The sequence below is a fragment of the Sinohyriopsis cumingii genome, chromosome 12, assembly GCF_028554795.1.
Source record: "Sinohyriopsis cumingii isolate HCF-2022 chromosome 12, ASM2855479v2, whole genome shotgun sequence".
In the NCBI taxonomy this organism is placed as follows: Eukaryota; Metazoa; Mollusca; class Bivalvia; order Unionida; family Unionidae; genus Sinohyriopsis; species Sinohyriopsis cumingii.
The window spans coordinates 116,132,458-116,147,035 of NC_142972.1; the positions used below are offsets into that span (position 1 = coordinate 116,132,458).

General features: G+C 35.7%; 1 protein-coding gene across 1 annotated transcript in view; it reads right to left on the bottom strand.

Moving 5' to 3' along the window:
- The window catches only part of LOC149787302 (low-density lipoprotein receptor-related protein 6-like), a 41,502-nt gene that overhangs the window by 1,026 nt on the left and 25,898 nt on the right, over window positions 1-14,578 (bottom strand). The window contains exons 6-9 of the mRNA XM_089976088.1: window positions 14,106-14,257; window positions 13,352-13,474; window positions 7,806-7,951; window positions 2,249-2,360 (exon numbers count right to left, since the gene is read on the bottom strand). Of these exons, the coding sequence (XP_089832214.1) occupies window positions 2,249-2,360; window positions 7,806-7,951; window positions 13,352-13,474; window positions 14,106-14,257 (533 nt within the window). The remainder of the gene's footprint in view (window positions 1-2,248; window positions 2,361-7,805; window positions 7,952-13,351; window positions 13,475-14,105; window positions 14,258-14,578) is intronic.

Consider the following 14,578-nt stretch of genomic DNA (forward strand, 5'->3'; position numbering starts at 1 on the left):
CAGTCGAATCTATGAAGGTTGATCCTTTTGTGTAGTTTATCAGTTTCTCCGACATACTGAAGGCTACAGATCTTATGTGTGATGAGATAAATGACATCCTCTGTTTTGCTCGTTTTGTTTGGACCATGTATGTTTTGTTTTTCTCTAGTCACTGAGCTAGAAAATGTCCTGGTCTCTATCACATGTTGACAGGTTTTGCACCTTTTATCACCACAGGGGCTAGATCGACTAGGGTGGTCTTGATTAGTGATTGGCATTAGCTTCGCCCTGACTAGATGTCCTTGAGGTCTTTTTGTCTCCGGTAGACGACTACAGGTTTGTTAGGGAGAACTAACGTTAGTGCGTCCGACCATTCCACCATGTGTCAGTGTTTCCCAATGATTTTACCTACTTTGGGGTTGTCTGGAAGGTATGTATCACTTGAAATTCATACACCTTATTAAGTCAAGATTTCGATTCTAACATAAAAAACCTAATTCGGGTTGCTTTACACATAATACGTTGATCTCATTTTCAAAGATAACCCCGTTTCGTCTCTTCATTTACAAAAGGAGAGAAGAAAACGGTATTTTGCTTGCAGAGTTGATATCCTCTTTGGATGCGCTTAACACCAACAAGAACATTTAATAGAACGTTACATTACAACGTTATCACTGAAGGACTATTGCTGTAGCGAGACCATCACTTGTTGTTCTATTAGGTAAACGGAGTTCAGTCTCTATAACAAAAAGGAGGACATTTTTTTTCATGCGAGAATAGAAATAATTGCTATAAAAAGGTATCTATTCACGAGATATTAGCCTCATTTTAGCCTTATGGCCATAACTGGTACGCGGCGAGAACTGGTCCACGGTCAGGAGGAGCATGTTCAGGAGCGGAGGAGGGTGGGGTTAGTGTGCCGGACTTGTGGCCGAAAGGAAACTGGTAGAATCCATCAGGTCAACCGGGATTGGCTATCGTGGTGTGTATCTATCTGTACAAGGCACCAAATGCCTCTTACTAAATACGATGTTGCTGGGCCGTTAAAAATCAAACCCAAACAATAAATAGTAACGCGCAGTATGACGTAACCATCGGTCTTCATCACTAGATTAGGCAACTAATCGTACTAGGTAATTACAGAGTATTAATCTGTTTAAATTAGACGAGTATATTTATAGTGTTATTTTTGATTTTCCTCGACAAGGAATATAGACTGGAAAGGTGTGTATTTCAACAGATCAATACCCGTTTCAGAGGTGTACTAAGGGTAAATAGCACCCGGGGCGACGGTGATGACCCAAAATTGATTTGGCGCCCCAGTACCTTTGATGCCCGTGGTTTTGGTGCCACAAGACCTCTGGAACTCGGGGCAAACGCCCTGTCGTCCCCCCCCCCACCGTTAGTAAGCTAAGGACCTGTTTCATTTTTTTAAATATTCATCTTGAGCTAGTGCTCTCAATATCAATATTAAAAATATTAAATTCTTTTATACTAAATTAAAATATTAAAATCTATAATCTTAACTTTCTCTATTAAAATAGATGCATACTTTGAAAAAAACTTTTTCTTAACTACAGCTTACAAGCGCTTGTGCGCATGGCTATGATGACATTAAACTATAACGTCAGATTATTTGCTATTGTTCATGCAACACACCTCCAAAGAAATTATCTATTTTGCATGATGCAAACTTGTTTTACCTCCATCAGCTGTGAAATGAGACTTAGAAGCTATTCTAACTTTTGTAGGGGTATAGAAATCAATCATATTCGCTTCATTGAAGTTTGCAAAATATATCTTTGTCCGAATATTTAGACAAAAAGAAGGCTGACAACAGTAATATATCTGCTTATAATTTTCTAAACAATATAATATTTCAAGAATTCACTTATATCGTGACGTTGATGCAGTATATATCTGTCAATGCTCTTAAGAATTTTGAAACTTAAATTTTCGGATAAAAATGTATTTTAATGTGTGACACGTTTGAAAAATCTGTGTGTAACATTCTGCAATTATGATTTTAAGCAAATGCGCTAGACTTACTGACTCTACCCTCACATGTACATCTCTGTAAGACTGAGCTGTGGTGGCGTTTGTATGTATATGTACATTCTTTAATATTGTCATTTGTATATACTTTTTGTTACTAATATTATAAAATGTTTGATTTCTAACATGCCTTAATCACGGCACATTATACATTTACAAAACTAACAAATGTTGCGAATATTTGCTATATGATAAATAATTACATGCTACATACCTTTAATCGTGGTTCTTTGTCCATCCTGTAAACATAGCACCTCCATCAAACCTGTGCCATCGATTTTGATTTTAAATATTGTCTGTTTAGACCCTTCATAAAAATACACCATCTGTAGTGGGATTAGAGAGAAAAGACGCAAACAATCAACCAATGAACTTATCCATCTTCAAGATAAAAAAGTCTGGGATCTCTTTTAATGAGCTAAATTTGGAAATACTATGGTCTTTTTGCTTGAGACGTTTTGGGATCCTGACTTTTACTTTCGGCGAAACAAGAAAGTTCATATCCGTATTTTCTATTTTGTTGTCCCTAGCCTATCCACTATGTAGTATTGTAAAATCTGAGATAAATGGATGACACTTGGCACACATATATCAGCATTATGGCAGGATATTGTGAAGAGTACAAAACTGGGATCCTATATAGACCTTCAAGGTCGATGACTAGCATTTCCAGTTTGTCTGTGCTTTTTTCCTTTTTCATATTTTTAGTTTCTTTTTTTGGATTTATTTCCTAGTATTTTTAATTAAACATTGTTGGTCTAATTCGATCTACAGGTGTTTGAGATATGCTTAACTTGGTACATTTATATATATATGCTAGAAGAAATGTTCTCATCACAGTCCGTATCGTATCATCATGATCATGGTCACAAATTAAAGTCACCAATTTGTGTCCATTTTTCGTGACGATTTTAAAGCCCTTTTGCAATAATACATGAAACTTGGTTCACAGCTATATCATTATTAGTAGATGTTTTGAGCACCACATTCCGAATAATATTTTCAAGCTTGGCATCAAAAGCTGATATTACTCACTGTTATCTCCCTTGAAGAAGTATATTTAACAAGAGGCCTAAGTGAGGCTGATATACCTTACCTGAGGTACATACTTTTTCATAGATGACTATTTCACTATTCTGACACACGTGACATTGCAGGCAAAACCCTGTGCAAGCTATCTCCAAACATTTATACCATGCAAATTTGATTTTTATTTAACTATATTCTAAAATGTCCTTGAAGAAAGGCATGCTAAATAAAAATATATGCGTACATCTCACTTATAATCGAGCTAGCCCGAGATCTTGATGTTATAAATCTATTTACCGTTTTAAAAAATGAATAGGATAAAGAACAGTCGTAGAGAGGTAACAGCTGAGTCAATCAGATGAAAGATCACCTAATTAATTTGTACAACAAGATTGACCTACTTCCGAAATTGAAGCGCTTTTAGCAACGCACCTCCAAAAATAGTCTGGTTCCCTGCTTCGTATGCTCCCTGCGTTGCACTGCGCTATCCTAAGTCAGGCGAACGCCGACGCCACATTGTCACGTGATCAAAACAAATGGCCTAACATGGAGAGATCTAGTTAATCTAACCGTGGCACATTTATTCCTTTAATATTCTCCTTCTTAATGACACAATATGAACTTTACTAATACTTTTGATTTGAATTATAGCAGTCATTATCTTGTATTCAGTCTTAAAACCACCAATTCGTCACATAATTATTTTTACAAATATTTTCACTAGTAGGCGAAGATGAAGGAAATGGATACACACAACGATATTTTGATAATATTGCACATTTTACATAGAGTCATCTCAGAGACTCCTTCTCCAATCGATTCCTAGATATATTTTACGTCGAAATTGATGTGAGGTGATGTGCGACAGCCTAAATATAGCCACGGTTAGATTAATTGGATTTCTCCATGTAAGGCCATTTGTTTTGATAATATGGCGTCGGCGTTAGCCTGACTTAGTGTAGCAGAGTGCATCGCAGGGAGAAAAAGAAGCAGGGAACGAGTCTACAGAAACGAAGATTTGATAACGGTAGTGCTCCAATATAAGCATTGGCAAAAACACATACTAACACACTTTTTTGAAAGAATTGTGCTTAGTTTGAAATTACTTGAAAGAGATATATTTACTTCTGTAAGTCATGAAAATTAACAAAGTAATGGATCTACGTGTTTCGAAAGAATTTATTGCTCTTAACATAGAGAACTGACCTCAGAGTTGGTCGGCGTAGGGATAACGTTCAAAAACTGGATAGTAAATCGCCAGATAGCAGAGTCACTTAAGCGACTATAGCGCAGAGTATGTTGTAAACAAACGCAAGCATCTCTTCTCCAAAGATTATTACTATTAGCCTTGTTTCGAACAAAAGTCGGTCGAATATTACTATTAGCCTTGTTTCGAACAAAAGTCGGTCGAATATTACTATTAGCCTTGTTTCGAACAAAAGTCGGTCAAATATTACTATTAGCCTTGTTTCGAACAAAAGTCGGTCGAATATTACTATTAGCCTTGTTTCGAACAAAAGTCGGTCGAATATTACTATTAGCCTTTTTTCGAACAAAAGTCAGTCGAATATTACTATTAGCCTTGTTTCGAACAAAAGTCGGTCGAATATTACTATTAGCCTTGTTTCGAACAAAAGTCGGTCGAATATTACTATTAGCCTTGTTTCGAACAAAAGTCGGTCAAATATTACTATTAGCCTTGTTTCGAACAAAAGTCGGTCGAATATTACTATTAGCCTCAGTAGCAGACAAAATTTGGTCAAATGAGAAAGCAGCAGTTGCAATTTCAGTATCAAATGACTAGAGCTTCCGTTTCACATGTTGAATCAAATTGTTGGTGCTTAGAGTTTTGCTTTATTTCTAGCTTTACATTGTATCTACTGAATTACACAACGCTGGTTAAAAGTTCCATTTCCTATGTGGAGCTACTAGAATTTATCTGCTGATTGAATATCTAGACGTTCAATTTCAAATGTTGAATATTTGTGTTTGTATTAAAATAAAATAACGGTTTCTCTGGTTGTGTAGTGATTGTAGAATAATATATGTTGTAAAGTGGTTGGCAAACTGACATTAAAGAAGGATAACCCCTTTAATCATTTATCTTAGCTGCATGTCAGAATGTTCTCCAATGAGTGCATATTCTACTCGACGCAGGGGAAAACTGCCCGGCGAGGGCAAAGAAAAGCATGTCACCCTAATATTACCACGGAGGCGGGGAGGGAGGGCGTATGGGGTCTGTCTGTATGTATGCATTGTATGTGTACATGCATGCATGCATGCATCAAAGGATTCATCAAGGCGTTTAGTAAATACAAACAAAGGAAAACAAACAAGCACAAATCTTAAAATAAAAGTTTTATGTGACTGTGACCAAATGATCTAAGGGGCGACAGTGAGTGTCACAGAATGGTCTTCGTTTCATAATGACTGACATCAATTATGAAGACAACTTGTCCAGAATTTTAGGAAATATAAGCAAATTAAATATTTTTTAACAAAATCCAAAGCACCAATTTTCTCTGTCCGTGGCCATCACCATAATGTCAAATGAGCATGCGTACATGTTGTTAACACATGAGTTGTCTTAGCTTCGCCATAATTCAATCCAAGCATGAACAAATCCATCAAGGAGTTTAGGAAATATAAGCAAATGAAAACTCTTTAACCAAAACCTTAAAGTCAGCATTTTATGACCGTGACCTTGCCTCCATTGTCATTTGGGTGAGTAAACGTGTGGCAGAATGAATTGTCTTTGCTTTACGGTGTTGATTCCTAAGTATGACGAGACTCTATCAAGAAGCAAAAATAGAAAATCAAAAGAAACTTTAACAAAACCTTAATGTAAATGGTGTTCAGTGACCTTGACCTCATTATCTAAGGAGCAAGTGAGAATATAATGAATTGTTCAAGATTCATAAAGATTGCTCATCTTTGAAGAGATTTAGGAAATCAATACATATTGACAATTGTATGAAATCTAGAGTCACGAAAACATATTTAAGCCAATCAAAGTGGCAGTGTTAGCGACATGCGTTCTGACAGTATTTATTGAAGAATAGCAGTTGAAATCTAGCAAGAAAAAAATTAAAACAATATTAGAAATTGTCAACTTTTTCTATATCTTTCAAAACTGAAAATCAAAACTCAACCTTTCTTTTGTGATAGTTTATCACTATGTTTTTGTGTTCTTGTCTAAATACTCATACTCTTTCCTCTTCTTTAACACATTGTTCGAAATAGTTTAAATATGTTTGTCCGAGCACTTCTTTAATTTTCTCTGTTTTTACTCAATGTCTAATATTATATGTGTGAATAGCGTATTTAATATTCCTACTCTTTTAAGGGAGATGGCATGTTTGTGTATGTGTAAGCATTCCTTCTCTTTTCTCTACTTTCATTGTATATGTAATAGTATATAAGTGTGTGTTTGTATGTGTGCGTGTGTATCTGAACATTCATATCCTTCAAAAGGGTGGTAGTATGTTTTGGTATGTTTAAACATTCCTACCCTGTTCTCTCTTGTCACTTAAGTTCTAGGGTTAAAAGGGTATTAAGGGTGGTATCGACTCGGTAAATTTTGGTTGTTGGTCAGTAGAATGGTAGATGTTTTTTACTTTAAAATTTCCTTTAAGTCATATGGCTATTTTGGAATAGCCTTATTTTTAAGTTTGCCTTGAGGTTGTTGTGCCACGTTTATATTAAACCTATGGAGTTTTTAACATGGAATTCCCGCTGGAGGCCAAAGAACCGCATTTCAACAATGCAACCATAATATTAATATTCCACGGAGATATTGTTTTAGCCCATATCCACATACTATATTAATTATGGGGCACGTAATTACAAGCAATGACCTGAACTACATATGTCGAAAAAAAATTTGCTTGTATCCTTAAGTGCATCACGTTACGCAAGCAATTATCTCTCTCTCTCTCTCTCTCTCTCAACTCACATCCATGAACACTGCATACAAACGTTCAGCTGAGAATGATTTTGTGTAGAAATGGTGATAATGAAATACTTCAACTGTAATGAATGCATTTGATTTGGCAAAGCTTTCTATGTGTCCCGAAAGGGTCGCAGGGTTCTAGAAGGAATTTTGCGCATTCGAACCGTAATTAGTCGATCGGTCTCAAACTCCCATAATGACATTACTCACGAGCTACTGACATTAACTGCAATGATAACAATTCTTAATTGCATTCTAATATAATATTTGGAGTTGAGTGCAGTGACCCGTCTCTGCTGCGCAAACGGAAAACATCATCATTTTAGTAGAGGCTATAGTCTATTTCAACGTCTGGCATGTTGAAATTCGCATTCTTTTGATAGATTGGCCGATTTACTGATCCGACATGTTCCATCTTCTATTGAAAGATTGGCCAATTTACTGACCCGACATATTCCATCTATTTTGTCGTTTAGCAACAAGAGCCAATATTCATTCCTTCAGATTCATAACCTATATCTAAATATGATATGGTGTGATCAGTGGTGGGAACTGAGATGAGACTGAGTGGTCAATGCGACTGAGTGTTCAATTTCCTGTTTGAAAAAGACAGCTGCCTCTAAGATCAATCAAAAATGGAACATTTTAAAGAGCCTAAGCAAGCAGGGCAGTTTAGAATCACATCGTAATTATTCCCTGTAAGCACTATTTATTAAAGAGGAAAGGACGAAACTAATCGAACCTGAAAAGAAACACATTTAAGTTAGTATGGCGTCATGAATTTTGCAACCTTTGCTATTTTGTCGTAGGCAATTCCTCTTGGCTTCTTTTCTTTGACTACCAGGAAATTGTCTGGGCTGGGATACCGTGGATACAGATCAGCAATACCAATATACCCTGCGGAATCGTCGCTGTATAACAAGAATGGTTCGGATACTGAAAGAAGACCATGAAATGTAAACGTTACCTCATAGATTATTACACACAAAACCCACAAGGAAAAAGATGGATAAAAGTTACATGGACCAAGTCTTTCTTATCAGGGATGAAGATCCTCGGCAAATAAAATTTACGGTTAATCAAAATAGGAAATATCAAATCTGCCTTTCTGGTCAAACAAGGGTACTGTATTTATCCGTCATAAGGAAGACACGTTAATAATAAACACCTGATACCTAATTTAGTAAAATAAGAATACTTTAAATGTCAGCTCCATGAGTAGTGCAACGTATTTTATGTAAGAAAGGAGGTGGAATTTAAGATTTCCAGCTCGCAAGATTCATTGCAATCATCACTGTAGTTGTCATGTTCATATCACAAGAGTCGTTGCAATCATCACTGTAGTTGTCATGTTCATATCACAAGAGTCGTTGCAATCATCACTGTAGTTGTCATGTTTATATCACAAGAGTCGTTGCAATCATCACTGTAGTTGTCATGTTCATATCACAAGAGTCGTTGCAATCATCACTGTAGTTGTCATGTTTATATCGCAAGATTCATTGCAATCATCACTGTAGTTGTCATGTTCATATCACAAGAGTCGTTGCAATCATCACTGTAGTTGTCATGTTTATATCACAAGAGTCGTTGCAATCATCACTGTAGTTGCCATGTAAATATTACAAGATGCGTTGCAATCATCACTGTAGTTAACTTTCACATTTTTCTCAACTTTGGTTCCTTTACGTCAAACATAGATGACACTTATTTCATTCTATGTATCAGCTTGGGTCACTCTATCACACCTATAAAGTTAGATGACTGTACATATATTCTTAAAATCAACTTGGATCTTTTCATCACACCGTTGAAGTTAGTTAACCCGGCATATACCCTAATATCAACTTGGGTCGTTCCATCACACCGTTAAAGTCAGATACCCTACATTCATCCTAACTATTAACTTAGATCTCTCTATCACGCTATTTAGTTAGATGACCCTACATTCAACCTAATTATCAACATGGGCCGTTCCATCACACAGTCAGATTTAAATGACCCTAAATTAATCCTAACTGTCAAGGTGGGTCTTTCTATCACACAGTCAGATTTAAATGACCCTAAATTAATCCTAACTGTCAACGTGGGTCGTTATATCACACAGTCAGATTTAAATGACCCTAAATTAATCCTGTCAACGTGGGTTCCTCTATCACATGCTAAGTATCATATCTGATTTTGGACTTTAGAGCTTCAGCTGATATGTCTGCTCCAAAAGGTTTTGAGAATACAACGCCTAGCTCGGACATCATAAAGTAATACAACGCCTGTCTCGGATATCATAAAGTAATACAACGCCTGTCTCGGACATCATAAAGTAATACAACGCCTGTCTCGGACATCATAAAGTAATACAACGCCTAGCTCGGACATCATAAAGTAATACAACGCCTAGCTCGGACATCATACAAGTACTGATCTTCAATCTGAGGTGGAGATTTTTTGTTGACGAAATGTTACTGACTGATTGATAGCGGAAACGCATGTAAGACTGAAACTCAAATTCGCACTATCCCAAGGTCTGCTTTGTAAGGACTTTCGCTTTATGGTATTAAAAAAGTGATATAAAAACATTTCGCTGTTTATTGTACAGGTAGGTATTCGTCCACCACTTTAAAATGCATGAATGCACCAAATGTATTTATTTCATCAAGAATTCCCATCGATGAGCTTATTTTTGCAAAACTTTAAAAAAAGTAAAGATACGAGAAAGCGCAAAAATGTGAAATATTCAGAACTATACCAATTGTTAGAGCATATTATCTTCCGAAAGTACATAAGACAGTTGCTCGATGAAGAATATTTGAAGAAATACACCCCATCACTGATTAAATTAGACTGTAAAAAATGTCTAAACATTTTCAATGAAACTAGTGTAAGAATTTTTGCTTTAGAGTATAGAAAAGCGATATATATATATATATATATATATATATATATATATATATATATATATATATATATATATATATATCATGATGTATGTAATGATGTATGCATGTAAGGATAGTATATGTGTATGTATGTATGTATGTATGTCATGATGTATGTTATGATGTGAACGTCTATATCTCGTACATAGTCCCATGTGATCGTAGCCATACAAGGAATAATATAGACATATACAAACAATTGTGACGATTAAAATGGGACTTAACACAATATCACAACATCTGGTGAGGTCTCGGATTGGTTGGAGCTTTAGTAAGCATTCCTAGCAGCAAGTTAGAAAACATTATACAGAAAATTTCATAATCGTTTTACTTTTTGGATCGTTCACATACGTTTTGTATACGTAATACATGCATTTGCTTTAGCATAAACAATCTTGCAAGTGGTCATGCTTTGACAATAACTCAGTGAGTGTGCAGAATGGGCACGCATTCTGGCTGTAGCAACAATAGATTCGTCGGCGTCTAAAGTGCTTAATAAATATGTGTACCTTTGTCTCTTAGGGACACAATAGTTTTAATCGATTTAAAGGTATATATAAGAGATTGATTTCTTTGCTTTCTCCGACAAACGTATTAAAAAAGTAAGATAAAAGAAATAAGCGATACCTAGCATTAATAATCAACTGTACAGAAATTGCCATGTCTCTCGGTAGATCTTCCTTAGTCACGTGAAAGCTGAATCACTGAGACCTTGAGAGCCACGTGGGAATAATATTTATTATACACCTTTCAGTTTTCTATTTAAGAAAGAATGAGCCCAAATTTTACTGACATTTCCTATAAGTAGGAATATGATATTGACGTTTTCTGATTTCGTATCATTGGGTTCTCAAACGAGACTGGAACAATGCCGTAGTCTCCGCGGACGTGCAAATGTAAATGAGTAACAATCTCTGTAACAATTCTATATAATAAAATTCCAATAATTGTCCAATCCCGATGTAAATAACTGTCAAAATAACACAGTCATCCCCATTTGATCATCTCACAATGTACTCCCAAAACAGAAGTTTTTAGCCGCTATCAATCTAGACTCCGAGAGAATAGTCATGCATGAAATCTCCCGTGACGCAACATTCGACAGATGCACAATAACTATACACCATATATATGTACCTGCTGCCCCGACCCACCCATCCCGTGACGAAAATTCGTGCTATTGACAGTGATATTGAAAATGAGTGACTGTTATTTCACGTGCTTTCTTCATACAACTGTGATATTTATACACATATTAGCTGATACAAATGTAAAAAAGGTTGAAATGTTAAGCAATTTCTTTTATTGTTCAGTTACATGTAGGGATATTATTAATTTATCTGAATATTGATATTTATATAACAAACATGATTATCATGGTCATTCAATCTAGATTGTTAACTCTTTGAATCTCGTCATCATCTGGCGGTTTTGATGTTGAAAACGTGAGTCATCCAGTAATCAAGAACGGAGCACTACGATAGTAATATCTATGTAGTTGAAACTGAATGATAGCTCAGTCTGAGAAAAGTTTCCCCGAGAACCCCCCCCCCATTATCAAACATAGTCACCAATACATCTCAAACAGAGACGGAGGTACGAACAGCTTAGGTTCCCAGGAAGTAACCGATATAATAATACTAAGTTTTTCAATATTTTCTTGAAGAAAATGTTCAGTGTACATTCATGAAAATTAGAATTATTCACAGGTGAAGGACGCAAGCCTGATGTTGCAAAAAGAGCAGCAGGTTAGACAAGAAGAAAAATGTCATACCCAGTGACAAAAGCTGAGCAGCTCAATGTTTTTATTCGCTTTGACACTGGACCCTAAATATAATATTATTAAAGAGACAAGGTAAGTAATTTCAAAATACCCTGTTTCACACCTGAGCCTCAACATCTTGCTCCTATTCCCGTCCCTGAAGACACTCGGCCATAATATATGACCAAATTTATACCTAATACCAAACTGAAGTTATCAACCCCAAAACTAAATTACACAAAATTGTTCATTGTCAGCTTACAGCTCGTCGGTACGTTTAGACATTTATGGCTCTACACTACATTCTTGTATCAGTTGGAGAATACAGGTATATGGAAAAATTAGTCTGTACAAGCCAATCATTGGAACCAAATCTTGAAACACTTTTCCAACGAACCATTTTACTACTTAAAATATAAATTCTTGCAATGCTTAATATTCAAATTCAAAAATAAGGTAAACAGTGAACTAGCTAAAGTTTTCATATTTTGTTGTTCCAAAAAGTAAGTAGTGACGCTTGAGCTAATCGGCTTTCGCCGGTGATACCAGGTAGCTCGTCAATGTTGAGTGAATGTTTCCTAGGAAACATAAGTGTGTATATTTATCAAACAAAATGAAATATGCTTGCGAGAGTGTATTCGAGTAAATGGTGAGTACGTTTGCATCTAACTTTGTTCTCAAATTGATGAAGGAGTCTTTCGTAGAGTGACATATCTTTGTAGTACCGACACGCTATTTTCAAGCATAACTGTCTCAATAGGCAAACCTTGTAACAATTCACATATTTTGCTGCTCATAATTTCATTTGGTCCAACGCAGAAAGTTAAACCACAGCTCAATTACTAGAAACGTATATCATAAGTTAAATGAGTCATATATTAGAGTAAAATGAGCCCTAGATTAGAATAAAATGGGCGATCAGTTAGGGCTGAGTACCTTTATGGACCAGAATAACAGCTAGAGATCAAGGGTCAGGTTTTGAACTATTTTGAAGTTACCAATCTTTTCTCTTTAATAATATTATAGGCAGATTGTAGTATCAAAGCTGGACATTTAATTCATCCTAGTAGTTTGTCATTCGGTATGAAGTTTTTCATTAGGCTATTGCTTTATTTCAACATTAAGCTCACATTAGTCACATATGTAGTGATCAATGAGAAAAGAAATTCTGGTTTGGAGTTTTACCTCAGAGACACAAGGAGGTTATTTAGTGCTGTGGTAATTGGAGTAAAGTGCCTTGCCCAAGGACACATCTAACCCAGGATCGTGAGTCTTTACCGCTAACCACTGAGTCATGAAAAATAAAGGCTTTCAACAAAGAAAAGCGAAGACCAACAACTACACAATACAATTTATGATTGATGTGTGGCGAAGAAGATCTATAATGTGCCCATGTCCCTCTTTTTGAATGATGTTTGGGAGACACCTAACATCAACATATTACATTTTACAATCCATCACTCACTACTGGGTGTTAAATTTTAAATTAAATTTGTTCATGCATGTCCCACTGTTTTGAGATTGTTCCTTGAAATAAACCGTTATAGGACAGTAAATGATTTAAATCTGTATTAACAACGAATTTATATTTGTGAATCAACCATTTCTTTTTGTGAAAGAGAAGTAAATAAGTGATACCTGTTGAGCAATTCCTCTCTGACACTAAAACCAGTCCTCCGAAAGAGGGACACGAACATCGAGCAAAGGTTTCGTTCATAGGCATACAGACATGAGAGCAGCCCATGTTCTTACAAACACCCTCTGCAAAAATAAGATTTATTTATTTACAACATTTAAGTTACCAAAACTGCAGTTTACCTTAAAACAACGTCAAATGGCAATTATTTAAGAGAAAATGCACTAGCTCTGGAGATTTTAAAAAAACGAAGTAGCAATAACGAGATTCACGCGCTTGTTAATCTTGCAACTTGAACCCTAATTGTATAATGTCATGCGACGAAACAATTATTGCACATACATACATACATACATACATACATACATTCATACATACATACATACATAGATACATACATACATAGATACATACATACATACATACTGCATACATACATACATACTACATACATACATACATAGATACATACATACATACATACATACATACATACATACATACATACATGCATACATACATGGAATGAAAAAATAAAAAAAGTATTCCGACATTTGTTCAAAGGTTACGACGTGTATTTTCCAAATAATGGTGATCGGTTGAGTCTATTACACGAAATGATTTGAAATTAATTACGCCTTACTCTTATCCATTCCATCGAGTATGGTGGACACCTAAAGATCTATTAATGGGTATAAGTATAGAAGTTGAGAAGACAGGCATGGCGGTGATATAATGGAGTAACACTTTACGTACCTCGTTGATATTGTTGATATTTTGGTCTGATGGCAAAGCTGACACTACGGAGCCCCTCAATCATCTCCGTCGTAAGGTTTTGGATCCGGCATTGAAATTGAGCTGTACAATTACTGAAACTAAGTGTCGAGTTCACATTCCTCCAGTACAACCTTTGTTATTATATAAAAAAATGATACTTAGAACATAAAAATAAAATTTACAGTGTTAGAGAGAATGTGACATTAGTATCCTACATAAAAATGTCAGCGACTAATTGCAGACATAAGTTTGCATTAGTTGCCTTGCCAGAAAATTGGAATTACCTATTGTTGCACAGTTTCTCCATCTGTCCGACACAGGTCATATCTAAGATATCTTAAACCACTCAGATTTGAGTTTATACACCTTGCATAATTAGCTCAATGACCTAATTAGGTTCTGCCTGCTCTACCCGAAGCTCCATAAGGTCAAAAGAAAATGGACTGTGTATA